Source organism: Somniosus microcephalus, chromosome 10, assembly GCF_052327205.1.
Source record: "Somniosus microcephalus isolate GS21.2 chromosome 10, FLI_Smic_1.0, whole genome shotgun sequence".
Taxonomy (NCBI): Eukaryota; Metazoa; Chordata; class Chondrichthyes; order Squaliformes; family Somniosidae; genus Somniosus; species Somniosus microcephalus.
In genome coordinates, this window is record NC_140996.1 from 153,207,161 (window position 1) to 153,229,422 (window position 22,262).

A 22,262-nucleotide genomic window follows, 5' to 3' on the forward strand; every position below is an offset into this window, starting at 1 on the left:
GTACCCCACTAGTCACTGCTTGCCACTCGGAAAAAGACCCGTTTATTCCAACTCTTTGCTTTCTGTCTGCCAACCAGTTCTCTATCCAAGTCAATACCTTGCCCCCAATCCCATGTGCCTTAACTTTACACGCTAATCTCTTATGCGGGACCTTATCAAAAGCCTTCTGAAAGTCCAAATACACCACATCCACTATTTCTCCCTTATCTATTTTACCAGTTACATCCTCAAAAAATTCCAGTAGATTAGTCAAGCACGATTTACCTTTTGTAAATCCATGTTGACTTTGTCCGATCCTGTCACTGTTTTCCAAGTGCTCTGCTATTACATCTTTTATAATGGACTCTAGTATTTTCCCCACTACCGATGTCAGGCTTACCGGTCTGTAATTCCCCGTTTTCTCTCTACCACCTTTTTTGAATAGTGGGGTAACATTAGCTACCCTCCAATCCATGGGTACTGTTCCAGATTCCATCAAATGCTGGAAGATGATCAGCATAACATCAACTATTTCTAGGGCCAGTTCCTTAAGTACCCTAGGATGTAGAGTATCAGGCCCTGGGGATTTATCGGCCTTCAATCCCATCAATTTCCCTAACACCATTTCCCTACAAATACTGATTTCTTTCAGTTCCTCCCCTTCATCAGACCCTATGTTCCCCGACATCTCTGGGAGGTTATTTGTGTCCTCCTTTGTGAAGACAGAACCAAAATATGTATTTAATTGGTCAGCCATTTCTTTGTTCCCCATTATAAATTCCCCTGATTCTGACTGCAAGGGACCTATGCTTGACTTCACCAATCTTTTTCTCTTCACATATCTATAAAAGCTTTTACAGTCAGTTTTTATGTTAGAAATGCAAGTTGTTGTTGCTGATATGCTTGGCACCACAAGGTTAATAAATGGAAGCATTTCCCATGACAGTATACATGTATAATTTCAAATCCAGTAGCCCGACTGGATGATCCCAAAAAAATTGGAGTTGTGCAAGCCCACTATAAGATGTAGCAGGCATAAAAGTTCCATGTTGAATTTTACAGCCTTCACCTGCAGGTTGTGAGGCCCCGCTGGCAGTGCAGGATTTCTGCTGCCATTATGATGGAATTGAGAAATTAATGTAGCAATGTGTCCTGATGGCCAAAGGACCATTTCTTTGGCCATTGCTGACTGACCGATATCCATAATTGCTGCAATGGGAGTCCAAAAAGTGTCGGCAGCATAATAGATGGAGATAGTGTACACCTCCACTATCATTGTCAGGAAGTAATTGGTGTCCAATGGATCAATTAAACTAATGTGACATCTACAGATCCTAAGTGTGCCTTTCTTTCTTAATCTCTAGGTAGCCTATACTCCCAATAGCCTTTTTGAAATCATCAAATAATAAACACAAAATATTTAGCATACACATGCTTACCGGAATGCCAGTAAGAAAATGGCTACAGATTATTTGCAAAGTGCTACAGCCAAGGTTCAGAACAGATGAAATTTGTTGTGGTAGCTGCTTTTTTCCACTATATATTAGACAAAGACATATCAATACTTTAACAGTTGATGGGCACGTTGTTTTGTCTTTCATTCTGAACGTAACACTGGTGAAACATAGTTCTGAAATGGCTTTTGTACTAAAATGAGCAGGAATCATACAAGGAAAATTGAACATCAGGAGCTTAGCAAGTTTCTCTCTGCTGGGATATAAGGAAACATGCAGGTTAAAGGCATTACCCATGACTGAGTACAAATGTAATGGTTGCATTCATTGTTTCTGATGTTAAAGCTATTTCACCAAAGAATCTGAGGAAAATACACATTCTGGTGTTTGATGTTTTACATTAAATTCATAGTTTGTTTACTTTGTATTGCAAGCTTATTGCTGCCTCTCAATGTGGCTGAGTCACTGCATTTAAAATCAGAACCTCAACTCTTGTTGAAATAGGGTCAAGAAAGGCTATGTTGCAGTTATTTCTGTGGACATGATTGAGAAACACAGCCTCAGTCGAGCATAAAGTGAGGCAGGATACTTTATCCCAGAACAGCTGGGCATTTTTTTAATGCCCAAAGTGTTTGTTGCTTCTAGTAAGAGATTGTCAGTTTTCCTGCACTGCCTGAGGCAAATAACAGGTCTGTTACTCTTTATAATGGTAAATTAATTTACCATTGTTCGTGAGAATAGCATCAAGTAAAGAGATTGAATCTGTAATTGAGTACAAATGCTGGCAGATAGTGGTGTTCACGGTTTCCAGATACAGATCGTTTCAGTGGGATTTCTTCTTTTGTAGCTTTCTATTGGTTTGTCTCATTTAACAATACAGATAGAATGTAAAATAGCATTCAGAGTCCTTCAGATTCTGCAAGACAGGCCTTCTAATTGTTATTTTTGCAATAAATATTCAGGCCTCTGATTAAAACGCACACCTAACTCAAGTTTGCCAGCTGATTAATTTGTTTTCAAATGCTCGTTTGATTAGTGGCCCAATTAATCACATACAGTGTAGCTACCAGAATGTCTCACAGAAAGGGCGGGGGAGTGGGACTAGCTGAAGTGCTCTTGCAGAGAGCCGGCACAGGCTCGACGGGCCAAATGGCCTCCTGTGCTGTAACCATGCTGTGATTCTATGATTCTGGAAGTGGTGCAACTTTCCAGTCAAATGCACCTTGTTTGTGTTGTGCACCCAAACTCTTTTGAATTGCATGTTTGCATTTTTATTTTGGCCAGTTTACATGTTGTATTCTCAGAAAACAGCTTAAGTCCTAATACATGTAGCATTATCCCATTTGGATGTTGGATATCTAATATAGAACAGAATGTAAATGTTGGCAGAATCACCCAGGGATCTAGTGTGCTCTACTTACCATCTTGGTGAGTAGAGCACACTAGGTGAGCTAATGAGTGGGATTTAATCGTGGTGACCCCAAGTGTGGTATTATTGTTTTGCACATCTATAGAGGGGATTTTAAAGGCATCGATTGAAAGATGCGAAAGACGAAAGGCATGTTAGTTCGTACTAGTACCAGGGAATCCTGATGGATGCAAATTTCAGCCTGTACAAGTCCTTTGCAATAGCACCATGAAGGGGCAAAGAGCACGTTGGTCTTTCTTGCCTTTCTTCAATAACAGCAAAATACCAACACAGGTTAAGCTTATAACATATAAGACATGTGTCCAAATAATTCTTCATTCTTCGTAACTCCTAGTCATGCAATGGAAGGGCATCTTCCACGGAGTCCATGTGTGAGATCAAGGACCAAGTTTTGAGGTGGATTTGTGGCAAAAAGGGGTAACAGTTCCAAGGATGGATGAACAGTACTAGCCCATGCCAACATGCCACTGAGTTACTTGGGGGAAGAGTTAGACTCACAGGCGGCACACCACTTTGCCAAAGCCTTTCACATGACAACCTGGATTAAGCAGTTGATGACAATTAAGCCGAATTACAGCACTGGACTTGGACATCTAAATCATCAAGATGGCTGGCACATTACAAGTCACTGTTTATAGGTCCTATCATCATGCTGAAGACAGATGTCTGTTGTGTAGCTGATGAGGAAACTTCAAAACTTGAGATGACAGCCGCTAGAAGATATTGTCTAAAGGCCAGATATAACAATAAATGTTCACACATGGAGGGCTCAGTGTCTGCCATATTCTGAAATTTGGAACCAGTCACTCCCTCGTGGCAGACTGGGTAATCTGATTCTTCAGCCAGACAGGCCCACAGCACTCCAGAGAAATGCTGATGATTGACCACCCAACCTGACTCATTCATGGAACCTGGAGAAGTGAGCCTGTCCCTTGACATTGGGATTTCCCATTGACACTTGGCTCCAGATACCTCTACAAACCAATTCCCCAGTGGGTAGTGTGATCTTGGCTAGGCAAGCAGTAGAAAGCTTACCAGTGCTCTAGGCTGTGGGGCTTTAACTGATTAAGCTGCAGCATTATCTCTTCACATAGTGGAATCCTGAAGCCTTGGCTCTACCAATCTGTGCCTAAACTATATGGCCTGGATTTTGCAGTCAGTGGCAAAGTGATGCCACCCGCCGCTGACCTTGAAGGAAGCTGACAAAGATCTAGCGATCTCTGTGATGCCGATTTCACCTCTCCCAATGTTTATTTGAATCTGGCAACAAGTCTAGGGGATCTCCAGCATCCAGCAACAGTGATGTCATCAACCTGGCTAAGCAGCCAATCACATTGAAGAATCCTCACAGACAGCAAACCAGGAAGTAAAATGCACTTATTTTCCATCACTTTTTAATCATTTTACAGAGAGTGAAATAAAGATTGGGACATACACATGGGATTAAGGTAGAAATATCATAAACAAACTTAAAAAAAATTATTATAAAAAACTTGGAATTTTTATCATAATGGAAAAATTTGACATTCCACCAATATAAAATTAGTTTTTCAGGGCCAGAACAGTTGTTCAGCAATCAGTACATCATTAAAAACCCAGTTACATCTCTTTCAACAAGGCTTAACTTTTTTGGGGTGCTTTTTAACAGCAATATCCCAACGTAAAAGGGGAAGTTTCTGTGAATTCAGTGATTTGAATTGATTTCGGGCTCCGGGAAGTTCAACAGCACAGCCTGTGGAGAAGCGTAGAATCACTGACAGCAACTTCTGGATTTACGCGTTTATCAGCGCATGTGCGGACTCCAGAAGTTGCTGTTAGTTTCAGAGGAGTAATGACGGCGAATGCTGACAATTTTGCCCTCATTACTACCACAAAATCCAGGCCTCTGAAGTTAAGTAAATGGAGCCAGCGTGCACTCCATATTGGCCTCTACCTATGTGGATTGCTCAGTAGCTTGGGGTTGGAGACTCTTAAACATGGGCTCACAATCTCCTCAGAGCTGCTATAACTTCATGTAGTTACAGTGATGGATCAAGAGGAGCCCTGAGGAAATTCCTGGCCAAAGTGACAGGTTTCTACATGTGTCAGACATCCAGCTGATCAAACATAAACAAAATAGAATATTGCACCATTGCAAACCTTGCTCTCTCAATGGCATTGGTGAACTAAGTACATAATGTGTATTCAGGTGAATGTTTCCCATCGATTCATTGGCACAGCCTCAGTTAGTATTGAAATGTTAAACCACATGGGTCAGTGTTTTCTAACAATGTAAATCTGTACTTGCATCCACCACTTACTTGCCTTACTTCCTATATCAGCTGAGGTAAATATTGCCTTTTCATCTCAATTCAGGATATGGGATAAATTTGTTTCTATTACAATTGAGTTGGATTGCATTAATATATTAATTCTTATGTTTTTAAGATCAGATATAGTTATTTTGATTGATCCATAATTGTAAGATACAAATTTAGTCCAGTATTCCCAAGGTAAGGCCTCCTGAATGTATTAATGACATGGTGCTGTGATATATTAAAACTTTGTATTTATCCAGGTGAGATTACAATGCTGGGGAATGGGATTTTTTTTCACTTTTTGTACTGAAGTCGTGTTAAACAATGTTAGATTAGACACAACATAGATCTTCCTTTTCTTTGCCCATGTTGGAAAATTTTCTCCTTTCTATGCCAGCTATCCTTATTATCTTTCTGCAACGAGTTGCTAATTTAAGCAGAAGATTTGCTCTGTGCACTGAGTGCAATGAAATGGTGAGTGTGTTTATGATTTCACTGCACCTGGCGCACAAAGCCAATCTTCCCCCATATAGCAATTTATGCCAAATTACAGTCATTTTTGTGATGTGGGTATGTGCCCATTAGAAATAATTATGAGACTGCCCAAACTCATTCCACAGGATGGTACGGTAGTGTAGTGGTTATGTTACTCGATTAGTAATCCAGAGTAACAACAGAAAACACTGGAAAAACTCAGCAGGCCAGGCAGGATCCGTGGAGAGAGAAACAGAGTTAACGTTTCAGGTCGAAGACCTTTCGTCAGAACTTGACCTGGACTAATAATCCAGAGATTGTGAGTTCATAATCCCACCATGGTAATTTGAGAATTTGAATTCAGTTTTTTTTTAATCTGGAAATTAAAAAGCAGGTATTAGTAAAAGTGACCAGGAAGCTGTTGGATTGTTGTAAAAACATAATTGGTTCACTTAGGGAAGAAAACCTACATCCTTACCCAATCTGGCCGATATGTGACTCCAATCCCACACCAATGTGGTTGACTTTTAACTGTGCTTTCAAGTGGCCTAACAATCCATTTAGTTCAGGGTTGGTCGCCTTCCCAGAGACTCGCACATCCTGAGAATGCATTAAAACAAATCTCTTCCAGCTATTAGAGGAAAAAAACTGAATTCAATCCCATCAGTTTGGATATGATTTGAACCCATGTCTGCGAGTAAAAGGATAATGTCCTTACCCACTGTGCCATCTAGTACCTAGCTTACTATATTTTTGGGGAAAAAATAATGTAGTCTCGTGAAAGGAGTACAATTGAGGAGAAGCTCTTAGGTGGAGCAATGGACCAGGGCACCATCCTATGTACTGGTAGGCACCAAGGTTTCCATTCATTAATTTACTCTCTGGGTATCAGAGATTTAAATGATGAGGAAAAGTTAAGAAAGTTAGGTTTATTATCTTCGGGAAAAAAAGAAGAAATCAAGGTGATCAAAATGAAATTTTGTGATGGGAATTAACAAAGGCGATCCAGGCAAACTGATCACTATGATGAAGGGTTGAAATACCTGTTAACCCATTAAAAATTAGAAAGTTAGGTGTGAGAAGGGAAATCAGAACTTTTTTTCACAAAGGGAAATAAAATTGTGAAATAATTTACAGTAAATGCCAGTGAAGCAGACAGTGTAAATAGCCTCAAGAGACAAATAGATTGCCATTATACTACAGATACAGGTCTATGATAGGTATCCTTATACTGCATTATAGTAGACCAAAAGTACACTGCTGCTGCACCTTATTGAGAATTGTAGTGAGATCAACAACAAACAAGCACTTCAATTGAGCCTGGATGTATGCACAGAGCTCCGATCAGCGGGCAATTCATTTGAAATGTTATCAGAGGGTGGGTGGGAATCTTTCAATATTAAAACATTCCAAAATATGTTTAGAAAGTTCCAAGATGTGATGTGAGCTCCCTTAGAACTTATAAAATGTGTCCTTGCACCAGGCTGCATTTACACTACTGCCCACTGGAGATTGTCAGACACTTCTGGCCTTAGTGCTTAGAACTCGGATCAGGCCCTAACTCCCCAGTTGTACTGCCTCTTTTGCATCGATGCATGTCCAAAATCTCCATGCATCAATGTAAAAATGGTAGTATAACTGTCATCATACGCGTGTTTTTGGAGAGGGAAAGGATATTACGAGAAGATGGATGCATCGGATTGAGTCCTAACAAAAAGGAATGGGCTAATGCTGAAAATTCTAATGTTCTTATCGGAACAGATATGAATCGTGACAGTATTCCACATGGTAAAATCAGTGAACGGCTAGCAAATATCAGAAATCTTGTGGAACAAAATAAAATTGATGGGCGACTAGCTGAAGAATTCTTTAATGAAAATACAAGAAGAGTGGAAGCAGATGATATTCCTTTTACCTGGTCAGATCCAAAGGTAAAGACATTTCATTTTAATAGATCTTCTGTTAAGTTAGACTGGGGCTTATTTGTTTTTAAAACTTTATGGCACTCAATGAGTATTTATCTTTGCAGCCAATAATTCTGCTCTGTAATTTAATTTCTACAAATCTAACATTCAAGAAGACTAAAGTCGGATTTACTAGCAAATTCTATTATCCTCTATACTTTCATTTCCTCCTGATAAAGTAGGTTGTAAATCTAATTTTTTAAGTCTTTTTGTTTCTAAGATAACGAAAGAAATAAAGCTATAAAGAGAATGAATTTTCATTTAGCATCCTTGCGCTCTGAAAGTACTGCAGGTACTGCTCACTAATCATGAAAACAGGGCTACAATCTTCTGTCATTTTATTGTGTGGATTACCAGACAACAGAAGTAGGGGCACAAACACCCTGAAGTATTTTCTCAGTTCAGAAATTATTTCAAAAATGATCCCTCATTTATATCTATACCATGAAAGGATAGCGTGTTTTCAGTAATCTGAGGCGTGGTAAATTTAAAAGTATTAAAACTCAAACTTGTTCACTCTTGTGTTGGAATTGGATTGAAATGGCATTGGAAAAATTAACCCTTATGTTTTAATTACATTTATTGTCATATGACAACGTTTAAAAAAAATCACAATACTAATATTTTAATCTTGTTTTTGTGTTCATTAAGCTGAAGGCTATTGGTGCTGGGGAAAGTAACACTTTTTTAGCACTCAGTGTTAGTGTCAAGCATTCCCAGGTCTGGTACAACACAGTTAAATGCAGGGTGAAGCTCTCTCGACAGCCCGAGCTCAGAAGACCATTCCCTACTCCATCAATATATCACTTTCATTTCCCAGAACAGCCGGCCTTGAGGCCCTCTGAGTGATAACTGGGAATTCCTAGTTATCGCATTGTCAGGAGGGATAGGGAGGAAAGAAAGGATGGTGGGGCGGCAGTGTTAGTGAGGATTCCATCACAGTGCTAGAACACAAGGATGTTCTAGGGATTACATTAAGACAAAATCTATATGGAAGGGAAATGGTACAATTCTTGGTGTGGGTTACAGGTCCCCAGACAGTGGAAATGGGATAGGTGGAGATCTACAGAAGCATAGATATGTAAGAACAACAGGACAATCATATTGGGTGCGTTTAACTATGGCAAGATAGACTGGAATAAAGAGATCGCATGTGGTCAGAATCGAATATGTTTTTTTAGAATGCATTCAAGACTACTTCCTAGATGGTATGTTTCTAGTCCAAGCATTACTTGATTTAGTCCTGGAAAATAAGTGAGGCAAATAACTGATGCAGGTGAACAATTGTGATATAGCAACCACAGTGTAGTTAAGTTCAAGGTAAGAATAAAAAAGGATAATGATCAATTAATGAGAACGGTGCTGGACTGGCAAAGGACAAAGTTCAGTGAGATAAGAAGGCATCTGGGCCAAATTAACTGGGCAGAAAAGTTAGGAAATAGGTCAACAGATGAGCAGTAGGAAATCTTCAAATATGGGATGGATAAATATATTTCTATCAGATATAAAGAGGGTGCATCAAAGAACAGAGTTTCATAGATAAATAGAGAGCTTAAAATTAAATTAAAATTAGGGCTAGCAATTGTGAAGAACAGCATTAGGAATATAGAAAGTGTGGTTGGGAGATGAAAAGGGAGATTAGAAGCCACATATTAGCAAAACTGAAGCCCATAGGATTAATGGGGCAGTGGCAGCATGGATATGAAATTGTCTAAGAGAAAGCAGTGAGTAGTGGTGAACAGTTATTTTTCAGATTGGCAGGAAGTATATTGTGGTGTTCCCCAGGGGTCAGTATTATGGCCACTGCTCTTTTTGATATATATTAATGATCTAGGCTCAGGTACAAGGGACATCATTTGCATCAAAATTTGACACAAAATTTGGAAATGTAGTAAACTGTGAGGAAGATAATAGCAGACTTCAGGACATAGACCGACTGGTGAAATGGGCAGACACATTGCAGATGAAATTTAATGCAGAGAAGTGTGAAGTGATGCATTTTGAAATGAAGAATGAAGAGAGGCAATATAAACCAAATGATACAATTTTAGAGGCGTGCAGGAACAGAGACCAGCGGGTTCACATACACAAATTTTTGAAAGTGACAGGACAAGTTGATAAAACGGTTTAAAAAGAATATGTGATCCTTGGCTTTATAAATAGAAGCATAGGGCTGGATTTTCATTGAGGAGTTGGGACTACAACTTTCGGGGTTGCAGTCCCGCCTCCATCGAGTTCTAGCCAACCCATGCGATTTTCACTTGATTGATCTTGTTGAGCCCGCCCAGCGGGCTCAGCAGGCCAATTAAGGGCCACCCGGCAACAGGTGACGTCGCAGATTGAAATTTCATCTGTCGAGACCTTTTGACAGATGAAATATCAGCGTTTCACAGCTGTTTGAAGCTGTCAAACACTGACAGTCTGTACTCCAGGTTAATTCCTTCCTCTCAGGATGATTTAGAGATCTCCCCGGAACAGAAAGCTGAATGCTGCAATTTTTGACAGCTCGCAGCCATTCTGCTTTCTGTGCCGGTGAGATGAGGGGCTCCCGAGACCTGAAGGAAGGAAGGCTGTAAAGGTAAGTAAAGGTATGTAAAACTTATTTAAACACTTTACACACACCAAACACACTTACCTTTGCACCCATGCACCCATCACTCACCTGAACACCGGACATCTCGACCCCTCCAAGCCCTTCATCTCGACGGTCCGCCTCCTCTAACTTGGCGTGGTTTGGAGCCATCTGGAATCCCACACTTCAACATTAAAAATAGGGATTAGGCTAAATACTGCCTGTTAACTACCTGTTAACAGGCAGTTAATTGGCACTAATCCCCTTCCCGCCTCGGTGAGGCGGGTCCCAGTGCGGGTCGGGTACCCACCTCCTTTGAAACTGGCATGGAGGCAGGTTGGGTGCGGGATGGGTTCGTGCCCCCCGATTTCGGGATTTTAACCCCCCACACGCCTCCAATCCCGCCTCCACGGCCCAATAAAAATCCTGCCCACACAGTACAAAAGCAAGGAAGCTATGCTAAACCTTTATAAAACACTGGTTAGGCCACAGCTGGAGTATTGTGTCCAATTCTGGGCACCTGATGTCAAAGCCTTGGAGAAGGTGCAAAGGAGATTTACCAGAAAGACACCAGGGATGAGGAACTTCAGTTATGTGGAGAGACTAGAGAAGCTGGGATTGCTCTCCTTAGAGTAGTGAAGGTTAAGGGTAGATTTAAATAGAGTTGTTCAAAATTTTGATAGAGTAAATAAGGAAAAACTGTTTCTACTGGCAGGAGGGTTAGTAACCAGAAGAGACAGATTTAAGATACTTGGCAAAGGAACCAGAGAGAAGATGAGATATTTTTTTATGCTGCGTGTTGTTATGATCTGGAATGCACTGCCGAAAAGGTTAGTGGAATCAGATTAAATAGTAACTTTAAAAAGAGAATTGGAAATATACTTGAATAGGAAGAATTTGCAGGGCTATGGGGAAAGAGCAGGTGAGTGCAACTAACTGGATAACTCTTTCACAAAGCCATCACAGGCACAATGAGTTGAATCAGCTCCTTCTGGGCTGTATGATTCTATAATTACATGATTCTAAGGGCTTAAAGGGGATATGATGTCAGCTAGCATATAATACAAATAAAATAGTATGGGTTTTAATAAGCCTCTAAAAAGTAAAATAATAGTAAGCTCACTCAGGGGTGAAAGAGCGAGCCTAATTGTGAAGGATAAAGGTATGGCCAGGATATTAAATAAATAATTTGCATGGTTTTTTTCTAAATAATGGTGGAAGTGGGAATGCAGATGTACTCGAGGAGGATATGGCACAATTATTTGGGATAACTTTAGAAAAGGAATTGGTTCCTAAAAAAAAATGAACGGAACTTAAGGTGGATAAGTGCCCTTGCTGTGGTGGCCCCAGACTGTTGAAAGGTTTCAGAGAGAAGATAGCAGATCACGATGCGGTCTCCTCGACACTGGGGAGACCAAACGCAGATTGGGTGACCGCTTTGCGGAACACCTCCGTTCAATCCGTAAGGGTGACCCCGAGCTTCCGGTCGCCTGTCATTTCAATTCACTGTTCCATTCCCACTCAGACCTCACCGTCTGCGGCCTCTTGCATTGTTCCACGGAAGCTCACTGTAAACTTGAGGAACAGCACCTCATCTTCCAATTAGGCACTTTACAGCCTTCCGGACTCAATATCGAATTCAACAACTTCAGATCATAACCTCGGCCCCTATTATCTTTTTATATTTTTTATCCACACTTTTGGTTTGTGACTTTTCCTTTTTTCTCTCTCCCACATGGCAGCTGTCTTTCACTCTGCCAGCGCATTTCACACTTCATTTAGAGCCATTGTCTGTTTCTTTACCTATCCTATTACTATCTCGTCTCACCTTGAATATCTCTTAATGTCTCTTCTTTCATCCCCTCCCCCATTTCCCAGACCCCAAACTGCCTTTTCTCTCAGTTCTGTAGAAGGGTTTCGACCCGAAACGTTGACTCTATTTCTCTCTCCACGGATGTTGCCTGGCCTGCTGAGTTTTTCCAGCATTTTCTGTTATTATTTAGAAGGTAGCAGAGGCTCGGGCCACAATTTTTCAATCCTCCTTAAATATACAAATTGTGCCTTGGTACTGGAGGGTAACCATTGTTCAAGAATGGTGAGAAGGATAAACCAAGTAACTATAGTCTAATGTCAGTTGTGGACAAACTCTTAGAGGTAGATTTTAACTTTCACCACCAGATGGAAAATTGCCAATAGCAGATCAGCCAATTTTCCTTTCCATTCACTTGAATGGATTTCTTTGCCTTCCTCAGCTTTCTGTTCCTCATACAATTTACAGGCTTTTAAAACCCATGTTTGGTCTCATTCAACCAGGACTTCTTGATTTATCTCATCTGTTTTCCTACTCTTTTCAGCCTTGGTAGTGTCCTGCACTGTGGGCCTTGTGAGCTTTGGTCCTTCACTAAGATTTCTCAATTTAAAAAATGATGCAAGAGTCCTAAGTAGTTACTAATTTAAAAAAAGTACTTCCTGCACATGTTGGCGTGTATAATTCAGCCTATGTCCCGTTCTCGTTAAACATTGCACTGCAAGAAGAAGGGATTTATTCAATCACGACATGTGTGTTTTGTTCCCTAACAGTATTCTGCATATGTAAATAACACAAACATTCCAAGCTCTAAATTGGGAGAAATGCTGCTGAAGTTCTGGTACTCCCTACAGAAAAAAGCTACAAACAAAATTAATTATGCAAGGTCGTTGCTAGCTGATGAAAATGATGCTCAGGTGAGTTTCTATCCTTTCTCTCACTTTCCTCCTCCTGTCCCACAAAAATCATAGTTCAAAATAGCCAGTCTGCCAAGCATTTCAGGCATTTGCAATGCACTCACACACCTCCACCCCTCCCACATTCCTTCTACTTAATCTGGACTGAAGTGATATATGATCGCATGTTTACATCACTGATTTTATAGAAAAACTAGTGATGAAAAATCTAATCCTTCAAATACACTTAAGGCGGCAACTGCAAACAATGTAGCATCATTGTAATATGCTGCATGACTTGATAGTTAGGGTAGTTACATCCATTCTACTAGAATGTGATCTGCATGGTATTCCACAGATTTATACACTGTTTAAGTTAGCTCAAGGGATAAGATGCAAGGTTTTCATAAATAAGCATGGAAGCAAACACAGAGATACTTGTTTCCTATAACTTATTTTAATTGATTGCTTATTTTAAACTGGTTGATAGATTTCTATATAAAAACATTAATGTTTTAAGAGCAATCTAGCAGTAGGTGCAAATCAATGCAAGAACCTCTTTATGAGAGAAAGGTGAAGACTGAAATAAGGAATGAGGGGATGAGGAAACCTGGGTTGAGTTGGCTGTTGTACTAAGAGATCCCACTGCCCTCAAAAAGTGAAGCCTTATCTTCAGTGTTTCAATTCACTGCTGATTTATTCCAACAAAATCTTTTCCATGGTATGTGACATTTTGTTTTATTTTTTGCGCTAATTTTCTCCTTTCCCGCAGGTGTTGACTCCTCTCTGGTGGTTCTCCAGTACCTCACCAAGTGCCCATTATTTATGTGTGAGTCTTGACAGTGACTGCTGGCAAACTGTTGACAGACAAACCCAACCCTGCCCTCACCAGACATCCCCACCTACGTTCACTTTCAGCAGGGGTTACTGGATAGCAATCAGGAACTAAGGCCAGTTTCCCCCTCCCTAGTCTAAGGCATCTATTTCAATGTAAACAGCCCTGTTGCCATCCAGGCTTGATCCTGCTCAAATGTTAACATAGCTTTCTGTTCCTGAATCTGACCATTTCCAACATTACACTGATTTTATTTCAGATTTTCAGCACTCGGTTTTTCTTTTCACCTCTGCTAATAGCTGTTTGTTTAATATACAGTGTGCTGATGTTTTCTTTTCACCCACTAATGTTCTATTTCTTCAATTCTACAGATACAATATGAAAAAGCATAAGTAAACATTACAATGTGACAACTAGTAATGAAAGTTAACTGGATAGCAATGATTCCTTTTGTTTGTGCAGCAGAGTTTTTAAAATTATGTTGAACTACAGTCTTTGAAAAGGAAGTGGATATGAAATATGATTATTGCACTGGAATGATAAGTTACTTTCCTGCCACAGCCAGGGGATGTTGATGAAGCTCAGACCAAATATCGAAGAAACAATGCGCTATCTGCTGTGGCTGCAGAACAGTAGAGCTGTAGTCCATCCAGCATCTTCATTGATAGCTTCCTCGAGCAGTAGCAAAGAATGTCCAAAAAGGCAACGATGATGGAAAATACAGAAAAGACCTTTAAGAAAATAAATCAAGACAAGAACATCCTCAATGACACCAAATGAAAGCACTTGAAAGTGACACTGTCTGGGGTGTTGCTCTACCAAAAACAAGCAAAATCGCACTTAACATATAAGGGGTTAATATATGTTTGGGCAGTAGCGCTAAACAGGCGGTATTGCATCACTAGATAGTCAGCTCTATTGAAGTCAATAGGACTGAATATGGGGAGGGGAGTATAACAGGGGGCCAATGCGATAATGCCCGTTTTGCACTACTGCTCAAGGCAAATTTCTACCCCTATAGCTTCCGTAGAAGGGGATATGCAATAGTAATAAAAGTATTTCACTCACAAACCACTATATTAGTTGAAGGCATTTTTAGGAAACAAGTCAATCATAAATTTAATATCTAATATATATCGGGGGTAGCTTGGCCATCCCCAGTCCAAACCATGCTTCTGAATGAAGAACAGACTCAGTGTTGGTTTCTCTTTTTCAATGTTCATTGCTGTCTTTCTGGAGAGAGTAAGGAGGTGAACAATTTTGGTAAGACCTTAGAACAGATACTAATAACAATATCTAAGCTATGGACAAATCTCTCTGGAGAAGCACCTAAATCAGTTATGTAAAAATGTTATAGCCTTGAATTTCTGCCGGATTCTCCTTTTCTCCTTCTGTAACTTCGGCAGGACATCAGCAGAACACCCTGGAGAAACTGCATAAATGACATTTTTAGCAGTTTACTCCATTTCTCCGAAGATTCCGACAATCTCCCTCTGGAGAGCCCCTGGAAATTCTAGGCATGTGTCCAAGATGGTACTAGTCTGTGCATCCTGCATAAGTGTTTTCAAATTAGAATGTGATTTGCATACTGAAGCTTTCAATTGAAAACATAACTTTATTAGAACTCTCCAGTCTAGTAATATTGAAAGGACTGATTTAAGCTCACAGTTCTTCTCCATCTTGTACGCATACATGGCCCAATTTATTTTCAAAGTTGAATATTCTGTTTTCAATAACATGCTTCTTATGACTATGTACCGTTAAAACCCTGTGGAATGAGGCATGCTGTCTGTCCTGCTCCTGGCAATAGGAACAATTGCTCAGCTGACTACACCTGGTTAAAGTGATCTTTCCTCCACCTGCCTCATATAGACAGGAGGCACTATCTTAACTGAGCCTCTGGACAGAGTCATTTTTTTAACTCACATTTCTAGGGATGTTCACCTCACTACTCTATATAGGAAAAAGTAATGTGCTGCCTTCAGCTTCACTGAAAGATATTGGCCTAGAAATTCAGTATAGCCACGTTTGGGGCGCTACAGCCGGGCGGCCGCTAAAGTTTGCGCCCGGCGCAACTTCGCGCCACCTTCGCCGATATTCAGTGGCATCGCCCCAAGAGGTTGCTGCTGCGCTAAAACAGGCGATGCACGACTATCATTAGGCGCTAAGCCGGCGGCCCGGGGCGATACCCCCAAGGGCGGGCGCAGCGAGTTGCTGATTGACGGCAGACACTCTGGCGCCAGTGAGCTCTTAAAGGGGGAGGGTGGATTTGTTTGCCTGCCACGCCCTGCACACTGCAGCCCTGAAGCAAGGCCTGACCACTGCTGCTTGATCTGTACAACGCCCAGGACTATGGAGAAGGCCAACGTTTGCACCCATTGCAGCCCCCATTATATGTTTCCAATCAATGCTATGGCTCTGAAGTTAAAGACAAGTGCAAAGCTGTGGCCTGAAGCCACAAGTACCTGTGCGAGTGTTGAGCCAAACCAGAAAGCTCTCTACCTTTGTCTCTCTGCAAAGATCCGTCTCTCACAAAGAAGGAGTGTTGCAAAATGGCTGCCATTTCTACTGCAGGAGGAGTGCCCTTTAATTTGCGCCCCCCTCGCCCTGCAGCGACTGGGAACCGTTCCCCTCTACCAGTTGCTAGGGGCGCCAGGTGCACAATAGGCCAGCGCCACTGAATTTCCGGTTTGGGGCGCACAAAGGGCGTTGCATGATGAAATGACGTCAGGATCTGCGCGCGCAGCTGAGCGCGCGCAAAGGCTTTGCGCCACCGCTAAATCTTTACTGAAGTTGGGGAGAGGCGCAGATCGCGCTGCGCCCGGCCGCTAGCCGCCTAGCGCCCCACATCTCCTCCTCCTAAGGCGCTAGCGGCTGGCGCAAACAACTGAATTTCTAGGCCATTGTCTATAAAGAGTCCTTGAGCAACTACATTGAACTGCTAATAAATGGAGAATAAACTTGGATTAAAATTAATTAAATTAATCTTACTATAACCTGAACAACAAAGCTGGAGTTATCTTGCTATAAGAAAGAAGAGCAAGAAATATTTTCTTAGGAATGGCATGTGAGAAGGATCTGCACCCACCTGTACATAGTAATTGGACAGCAATCTGATTAAAGCCTACTTAATAAATGAATTTCAGTTTATAAACTTTGACCCTCTTTACTTCAGGGTCTTTCCAAGAGCTTAGGCTACTGCTGACCAGATTGGGGCCTTTAATTTCCTCATGGAATGGGGTGAACTACCAGCATAATCTGAGTGGGCAGGGATTAGCGGGAGAGGAAAATGGGGTGACGTAGAAACTGATGCTGGGGAGGGTGTCAGTCAGTAGTTGTGCCTGCCCCTTGCAGCCTGACATAATAAAAGGAGTTGGGACCAGTGGGATGGCGTCATCTGCCAGGATTCTCACTAGTCCCATCTCTGGTAGCGCTAATGTACAGTATGCCTGCAAGACACAGGCATACAGGACCTTCCTTGGGCAGAAGTGGAGTCCACATGAGCGCCCTGGAATAATGAAATAGCACACATTTGGCCCAGAGAGTCAGCCTTCCTGCAAAGGGGCTAATTTCATGTGCTTTCAAAATTGTTTTTGTGCCATTTAACTACCTGATCTGAAAACAAAGATGCACTTTTTAAAAGTTTGTGGTTTGTGAATGGAATGTTTATAATTTTATTAATAAGCAACATTGATTTTTAGGCCAAAACAATTATATTCTATTTTAAACATTATTATCATATACACCTTAAATCATCACTTTTAAATAATACACATAATGACAGGTGCCATCTATCCTGAATACAGAAGACTTAAAGTAAATTGAGTCCTAAAGTATGAAAATAGATAATTTATAAAGATATCTTCAGTTATGATTCAGTATGCAGAAAGTGTTAAATCAAGATTTCGTCATAATACAATAATCTATAATTTAACATTATGGGTGGAAAATTGAACTGTCATGTTATTAATAATATGGAGAGCTGAATTCTACTCTGAACTTGATTTAAAGAATAATACTGAAATTGCTTAGCAAAAGTTGGGAGCTCATATTGGTTACTTTCTCTAATTTATCATAACGAAACATTTATATGATTTTTTTCTTGAAAATAATCCCCGCTCATTTTTATTAATCATTTCACTGTAGAAGTCTTCATAGTGTCATGCCATAATAATTTGATCCTCTTTAAATGTTTTGTTAGCCGTGTTATTCAATTGCACACTTTAAATATGAAAAAAAATTGAAGAAATGTTTTAAGGAGATATCATAGGGTGTGTCATACAATCATGCGGTTTCTTAAGTCTACTTAAATTCTATATTTTGTTACTCTGGAAGAGTATATCATGACCAAAAGATCAAAATTCAGATTTATAAAATGTGTATAATCAAAAGGAGCTCTAAAGAGCTGTGATGCGACTGGATGGTAGAACAACAGTTTATATCTGGATTTCCCCACACGGTGAACTTTTGATCCATGTCAATCCAATCATGGGTGGCTCCAGGCAGACATGAGAGACCTTCTTTATTAGAAGACCGGGGAAATTCGAGGGAGAGTCAGCCCCTTCCAGTCTCACACACCTCCTATTGACTGGTTTACATTGCAGCAATGGCAGACGTCTGTCTTTTCAGTCTCTAGACATTGCACAAGGGCCACCTAACAGAAAAGAGATTACAAATATCTAAAGCACAGGGGAACTTTGACAGATGGTAATTTTACGTACTTCCACGGTGATATTGCTAAATTGATTCCATATTTATTACTGTTTATTTTTGAGGACAAGCTGATTATGTTCTAACAATATTAGCGAGAGAGATAAGGAAACAGTCTGAAGCTGAGAAAATTAGTATTTCACAGGCTCAACTGATTTGCAAAGAAATTGACTAAATGTATCCAATACATTCAATTCACTGTAACTGAATGGGGGGTAGTTCTGACTTTGGGTGATAGTGTAAAGTGAGCAATATCAATTCAGCCGCCCCATTATACATCTCTCTCATTTGAAGTCAATGGAAATGAAAATCCGGAGCGATGTATAACGGAGCGGCTGAATCGATATCGCCCGTTTGACGCTAGCACCCAAATGCAAAATTACCCCCCAGTGTTTCTTTCTTGCCCATATTAGCTGCAGTGCAATGTTTTCAAAATAATCACTTGCAGAGAGTTATTAATACCTGGAATGGTCTTCGGGAAAGTGTTGCGAACTCAAAAACGCTAGAATCATTCAATAGGCAGTTGATACTGTAATGGGAGACAGCAGGTTTCTGTTGGACAGATAAGGTAGATGGGCCGAATATTTATGGTTATGATTGGTATATCTTATGTTCACTACCCAGGAGGTCTGATTAAAAAGTACCCACCCTTAATATTCAGTAACAGTGACAATGCAGAAAGTGTTTTGCAGCAGTCATGTAATTGTCATCAAGGTATTTTGTGAGCCATGGGATTTGTAACTTATGTAACATTTTTAGTTTCTTCTGTAATTTCCTTTCCTTTCCAATAAAATCAAAGGGAAAATGCAAACCATGGCTTTTTTACACAAACACACTCACTTTATAATTAAAATCCAAAATACTATGCAAAAATAAAACAGGTAAAGTATTTATTACCAATCCAAAGTCCTTTCAATTTGCTGACTCCAATGACCAGGCATATTGTGGCTTCATGTCACTGCCATAGTAATGAAATGCAAGCTGCTCCTGCATTTAGTTCTTACCTTACCTTCTCCTGATGCTGTTATGTGTCCATTCAGAAAAGGCACAGGTAAGTACTTCCTGAGACAAGCACCACTTGGACTGTTACACTGGTATGATTTCAAAAACCAACATTTCTAATGGGGACAGGAATGGAATGCCCTGAGTACGTCAAAGGCCTTATTCATGAAGGAACCGGTGAAGGCAGTCCCTACTTTACAACAGTGACTACACTTCAAAAGTATTTCATTGGTTACTAAAGAGCTTTGGGACGTCTTGAGGTCGTGAAAGGCGCTCTATTAATGCAGTAGTACTGTTTGAACGTTCTGGCTTTTAAAAGAAAAAAGAAAGTCTTTTTCTTTTAAAAGTCAGAAAGTTCAAACAGTACAGCCATGTATTTAACCTTTTAATCTGCTTATTCCTATGCCAATCCAGAGATTATTATCTTTGACGTTCTGCTTTTTAATTTGGATCCTAGCTCCTCAAACTCTCTCAGCAAAACCTCATTTCTAGTTCTACCTATGTCGTTGGTTCCTGTGTGGACCACAATAACTGGATCCTCCCCTTCCCACTCTAAGTTCTTCTCCAGCCGCGAGGAGATGTCTTTAGCAGGTAACACCACCTTCGGAACTCCCGGTCCCAGCTGCAGACAACAGTATCTATCCCTCTGACTATACTGTCTCCTACCACAACTACAATCCCTTTCACTCCCCCCACTTGAATGGCCTCCTGCACCATGGTGCCATAGTTAGCCTGCTCATCCATTCTGCAGACTTTTCCCTCATCCACACAGGCAGCAAGAACCTCATACCTGTTGGATAAGGGCAAAGGCTGAGGCTCCTCCAGCACAGTACCTGGGGTCCCATTACCTGCCTGAGTTGCAGTCACACTCTCCTGTCCCTGTCGACTAACCAGACCTGTACCACTACCTAACCTAAGGGGTGTGACTGCCTCCTGGATCAAAGTGTCCAGGTAACTCTCCCCCTCCCTGATGCCCCACAATGTCTGCACCTCAGACTCCAGCTCAACAACTCTGAGCTGAAGGGGGCAATTTTTTCGGGGGGTCAGCGGGTGCGTTTGGTGGCAGGTCGGGTGGGAAATGTTTTTTCTGACAGCAGGTAGGGAACCCGCTGTCAACCCACCGCCATGCTAGTTTCCCAGATGTCAGGTCTGTCATCGCTGAATAGACCCGACACCAAGTAGCGGGGGAGGCAATTTAGGTTATTAAGAGTTTGCTAATGACCACTTCAAAACTAGTTTGAGCTCACCTTTAAATTTTACGGGGTCACCCACAGGTTCTGCGCTGCTCGGGATCACGTCAGGTAAGCAGGTCAGGAGTTGTGTCACCATGAAATCATCTCTTTACTTGACAGCTGCAAATGTGCTATAAAAGCTCCCCTCTCACAGCTGTTCACTTTCCAACGTGCTTACTTAATTTGGAAGATAGATTGAGCTTTATGCAGGTTGCAAGTGTTTGGAGTAAACTCTGTATCCAGTGTCACCTCAGTGGAACAACCTCTCTCACCATTGACAGATCGCTTCTGTCATCTCAACTTCACCTGCCATCTATTCCATCAGCATCGGTGCCCTTGAAACTATCTCACCTTGGTCCTCAGAATCCCATCACAATCAGCCCCAATACCAGCAGCACCAGGCACACCAGCAGCACCATCAACAACACCACAAATCTTCTCTGCAATCAGCTGGTGCTGCACAGGACAGAGGGCATCAGCACCCGACCACATTGCTGCCCGGGAGGCCAGGGATGGCCTCACCATGGCCAGATTTACTTCACTTGATGCAGTACACTCTGGCTGCCATATGATGCACCAGGTTGGCACCATCCCACACCAACACCATAAAGCATCCCTACAATGCCCAAACCATTCCTTTCACACTCATCGCCATTGCAGGGGGTACCGTTATGTCTCATTATTCACTGCAACTCACTAAGCCACTTCCAAATGTGCACAGAAATCTGTCCAAGAACGCAAAGTGTTGAAAATAAAGGTTTCAATGTTTGACACCACACTAACAGAAACTTCACATGAACATTGGCTAAAACACACAAGTGCCTACCCTTGTGAGTTGTTAGTTGGTATGATTGCACTAGGATGAGGGTGAGTGTGAGGGGTGGCTAGTGAGATGGGGAAGTGATAATGTAGATAGAGAGGGATGGGTGGAGGTGCAAGGTAAGTTGGTGTGAGTAAGGATGTGCAGGAGTAGGGTAGGGAAGGCAAAGTGATAGGGATGTGATGAGTGGCATAGCAGGATGAGGTTGAGTGTGGCTTTGTACTAATGTTTCATGATCTACTGAGATAATTGAAACATTTGCGTCACTGCAGCCTGGTCCTCCTGACCACATCCCTGCTTGTGCCCTCCTCTGCAATGTGCAACCAGGCTACGTTGATCTGCTGAGGAGGTCTCTTCCACCCACGTGAAGGGAAGAGAACCTCCTTGCATGCTGTGACTCCCTCCATATGACATGGGAGAGCCCGGGTGCAACCGTGCACCTCTGTGCAGTGTTTGCAGCACCTCAATGCTGTAGAACACTGACAGCACACTGTCAAAATCAATTTGCGCATGGTCCATCAAATGACATCATCAGACCCGCTTCCTTCAATGACCAGGAAACGCGCTGGGCGGGCTTAACAAGCCCATTGAATGAAAAATCACTTTGGACAGCGAGCTGGAGCCAGCAGCGGGGTCGCAACCCGTCACCGACCCCGGCCGCAGCGGACCCGCCGAGGCAAGGAATTTTGCGGCTGAAGTTCCTCAAGATGCAGGCACTTACTGCAAACGTGGTTGTCCGGGATCTCGATGCTCTCCACAAACTCCCACATGCTGCAGTTGCTGAACACCAC

At 41.6% G+C, this 22,262-nt stretch overlaps 1 protein-coding gene across 2 annotated transcripts in view; it reads left to right on the forward strand.

The window, feature by feature from the left end:
- The window catches only part of LOC147111767 (PC3-like endoprotease variant B), a 780,400-nt gene extending 761,172 nt beyond the window's left edge, over positions 1 to 19,228 (forward strand). For both annotated transcript variants that reach the window (XM_085998973.1, XM_085998974.1), the window contains 3 exons: positions 7,395 to 7,564; positions 12,750 to 12,893; positions 14,269 to 19,228. In XM_085998973.1, coding sequence (XP_085855099.1) covers positions 7,395 to 7,564; positions 12,750 to 12,893; positions 14,269 to 14,343 — 389 coding nt within the window. In that variant the 3' untranslated portion in view covers positions 14,344 to 19,228. The remainder of the gene's footprint in view (positions 1 to 7,394; positions 7,565 to 12,749; positions 12,894 to 14,268) is intronic.
- The last annotated feature ends 3,034 nt before the right edge of the window (positions 19,229 to 22,262 follow it).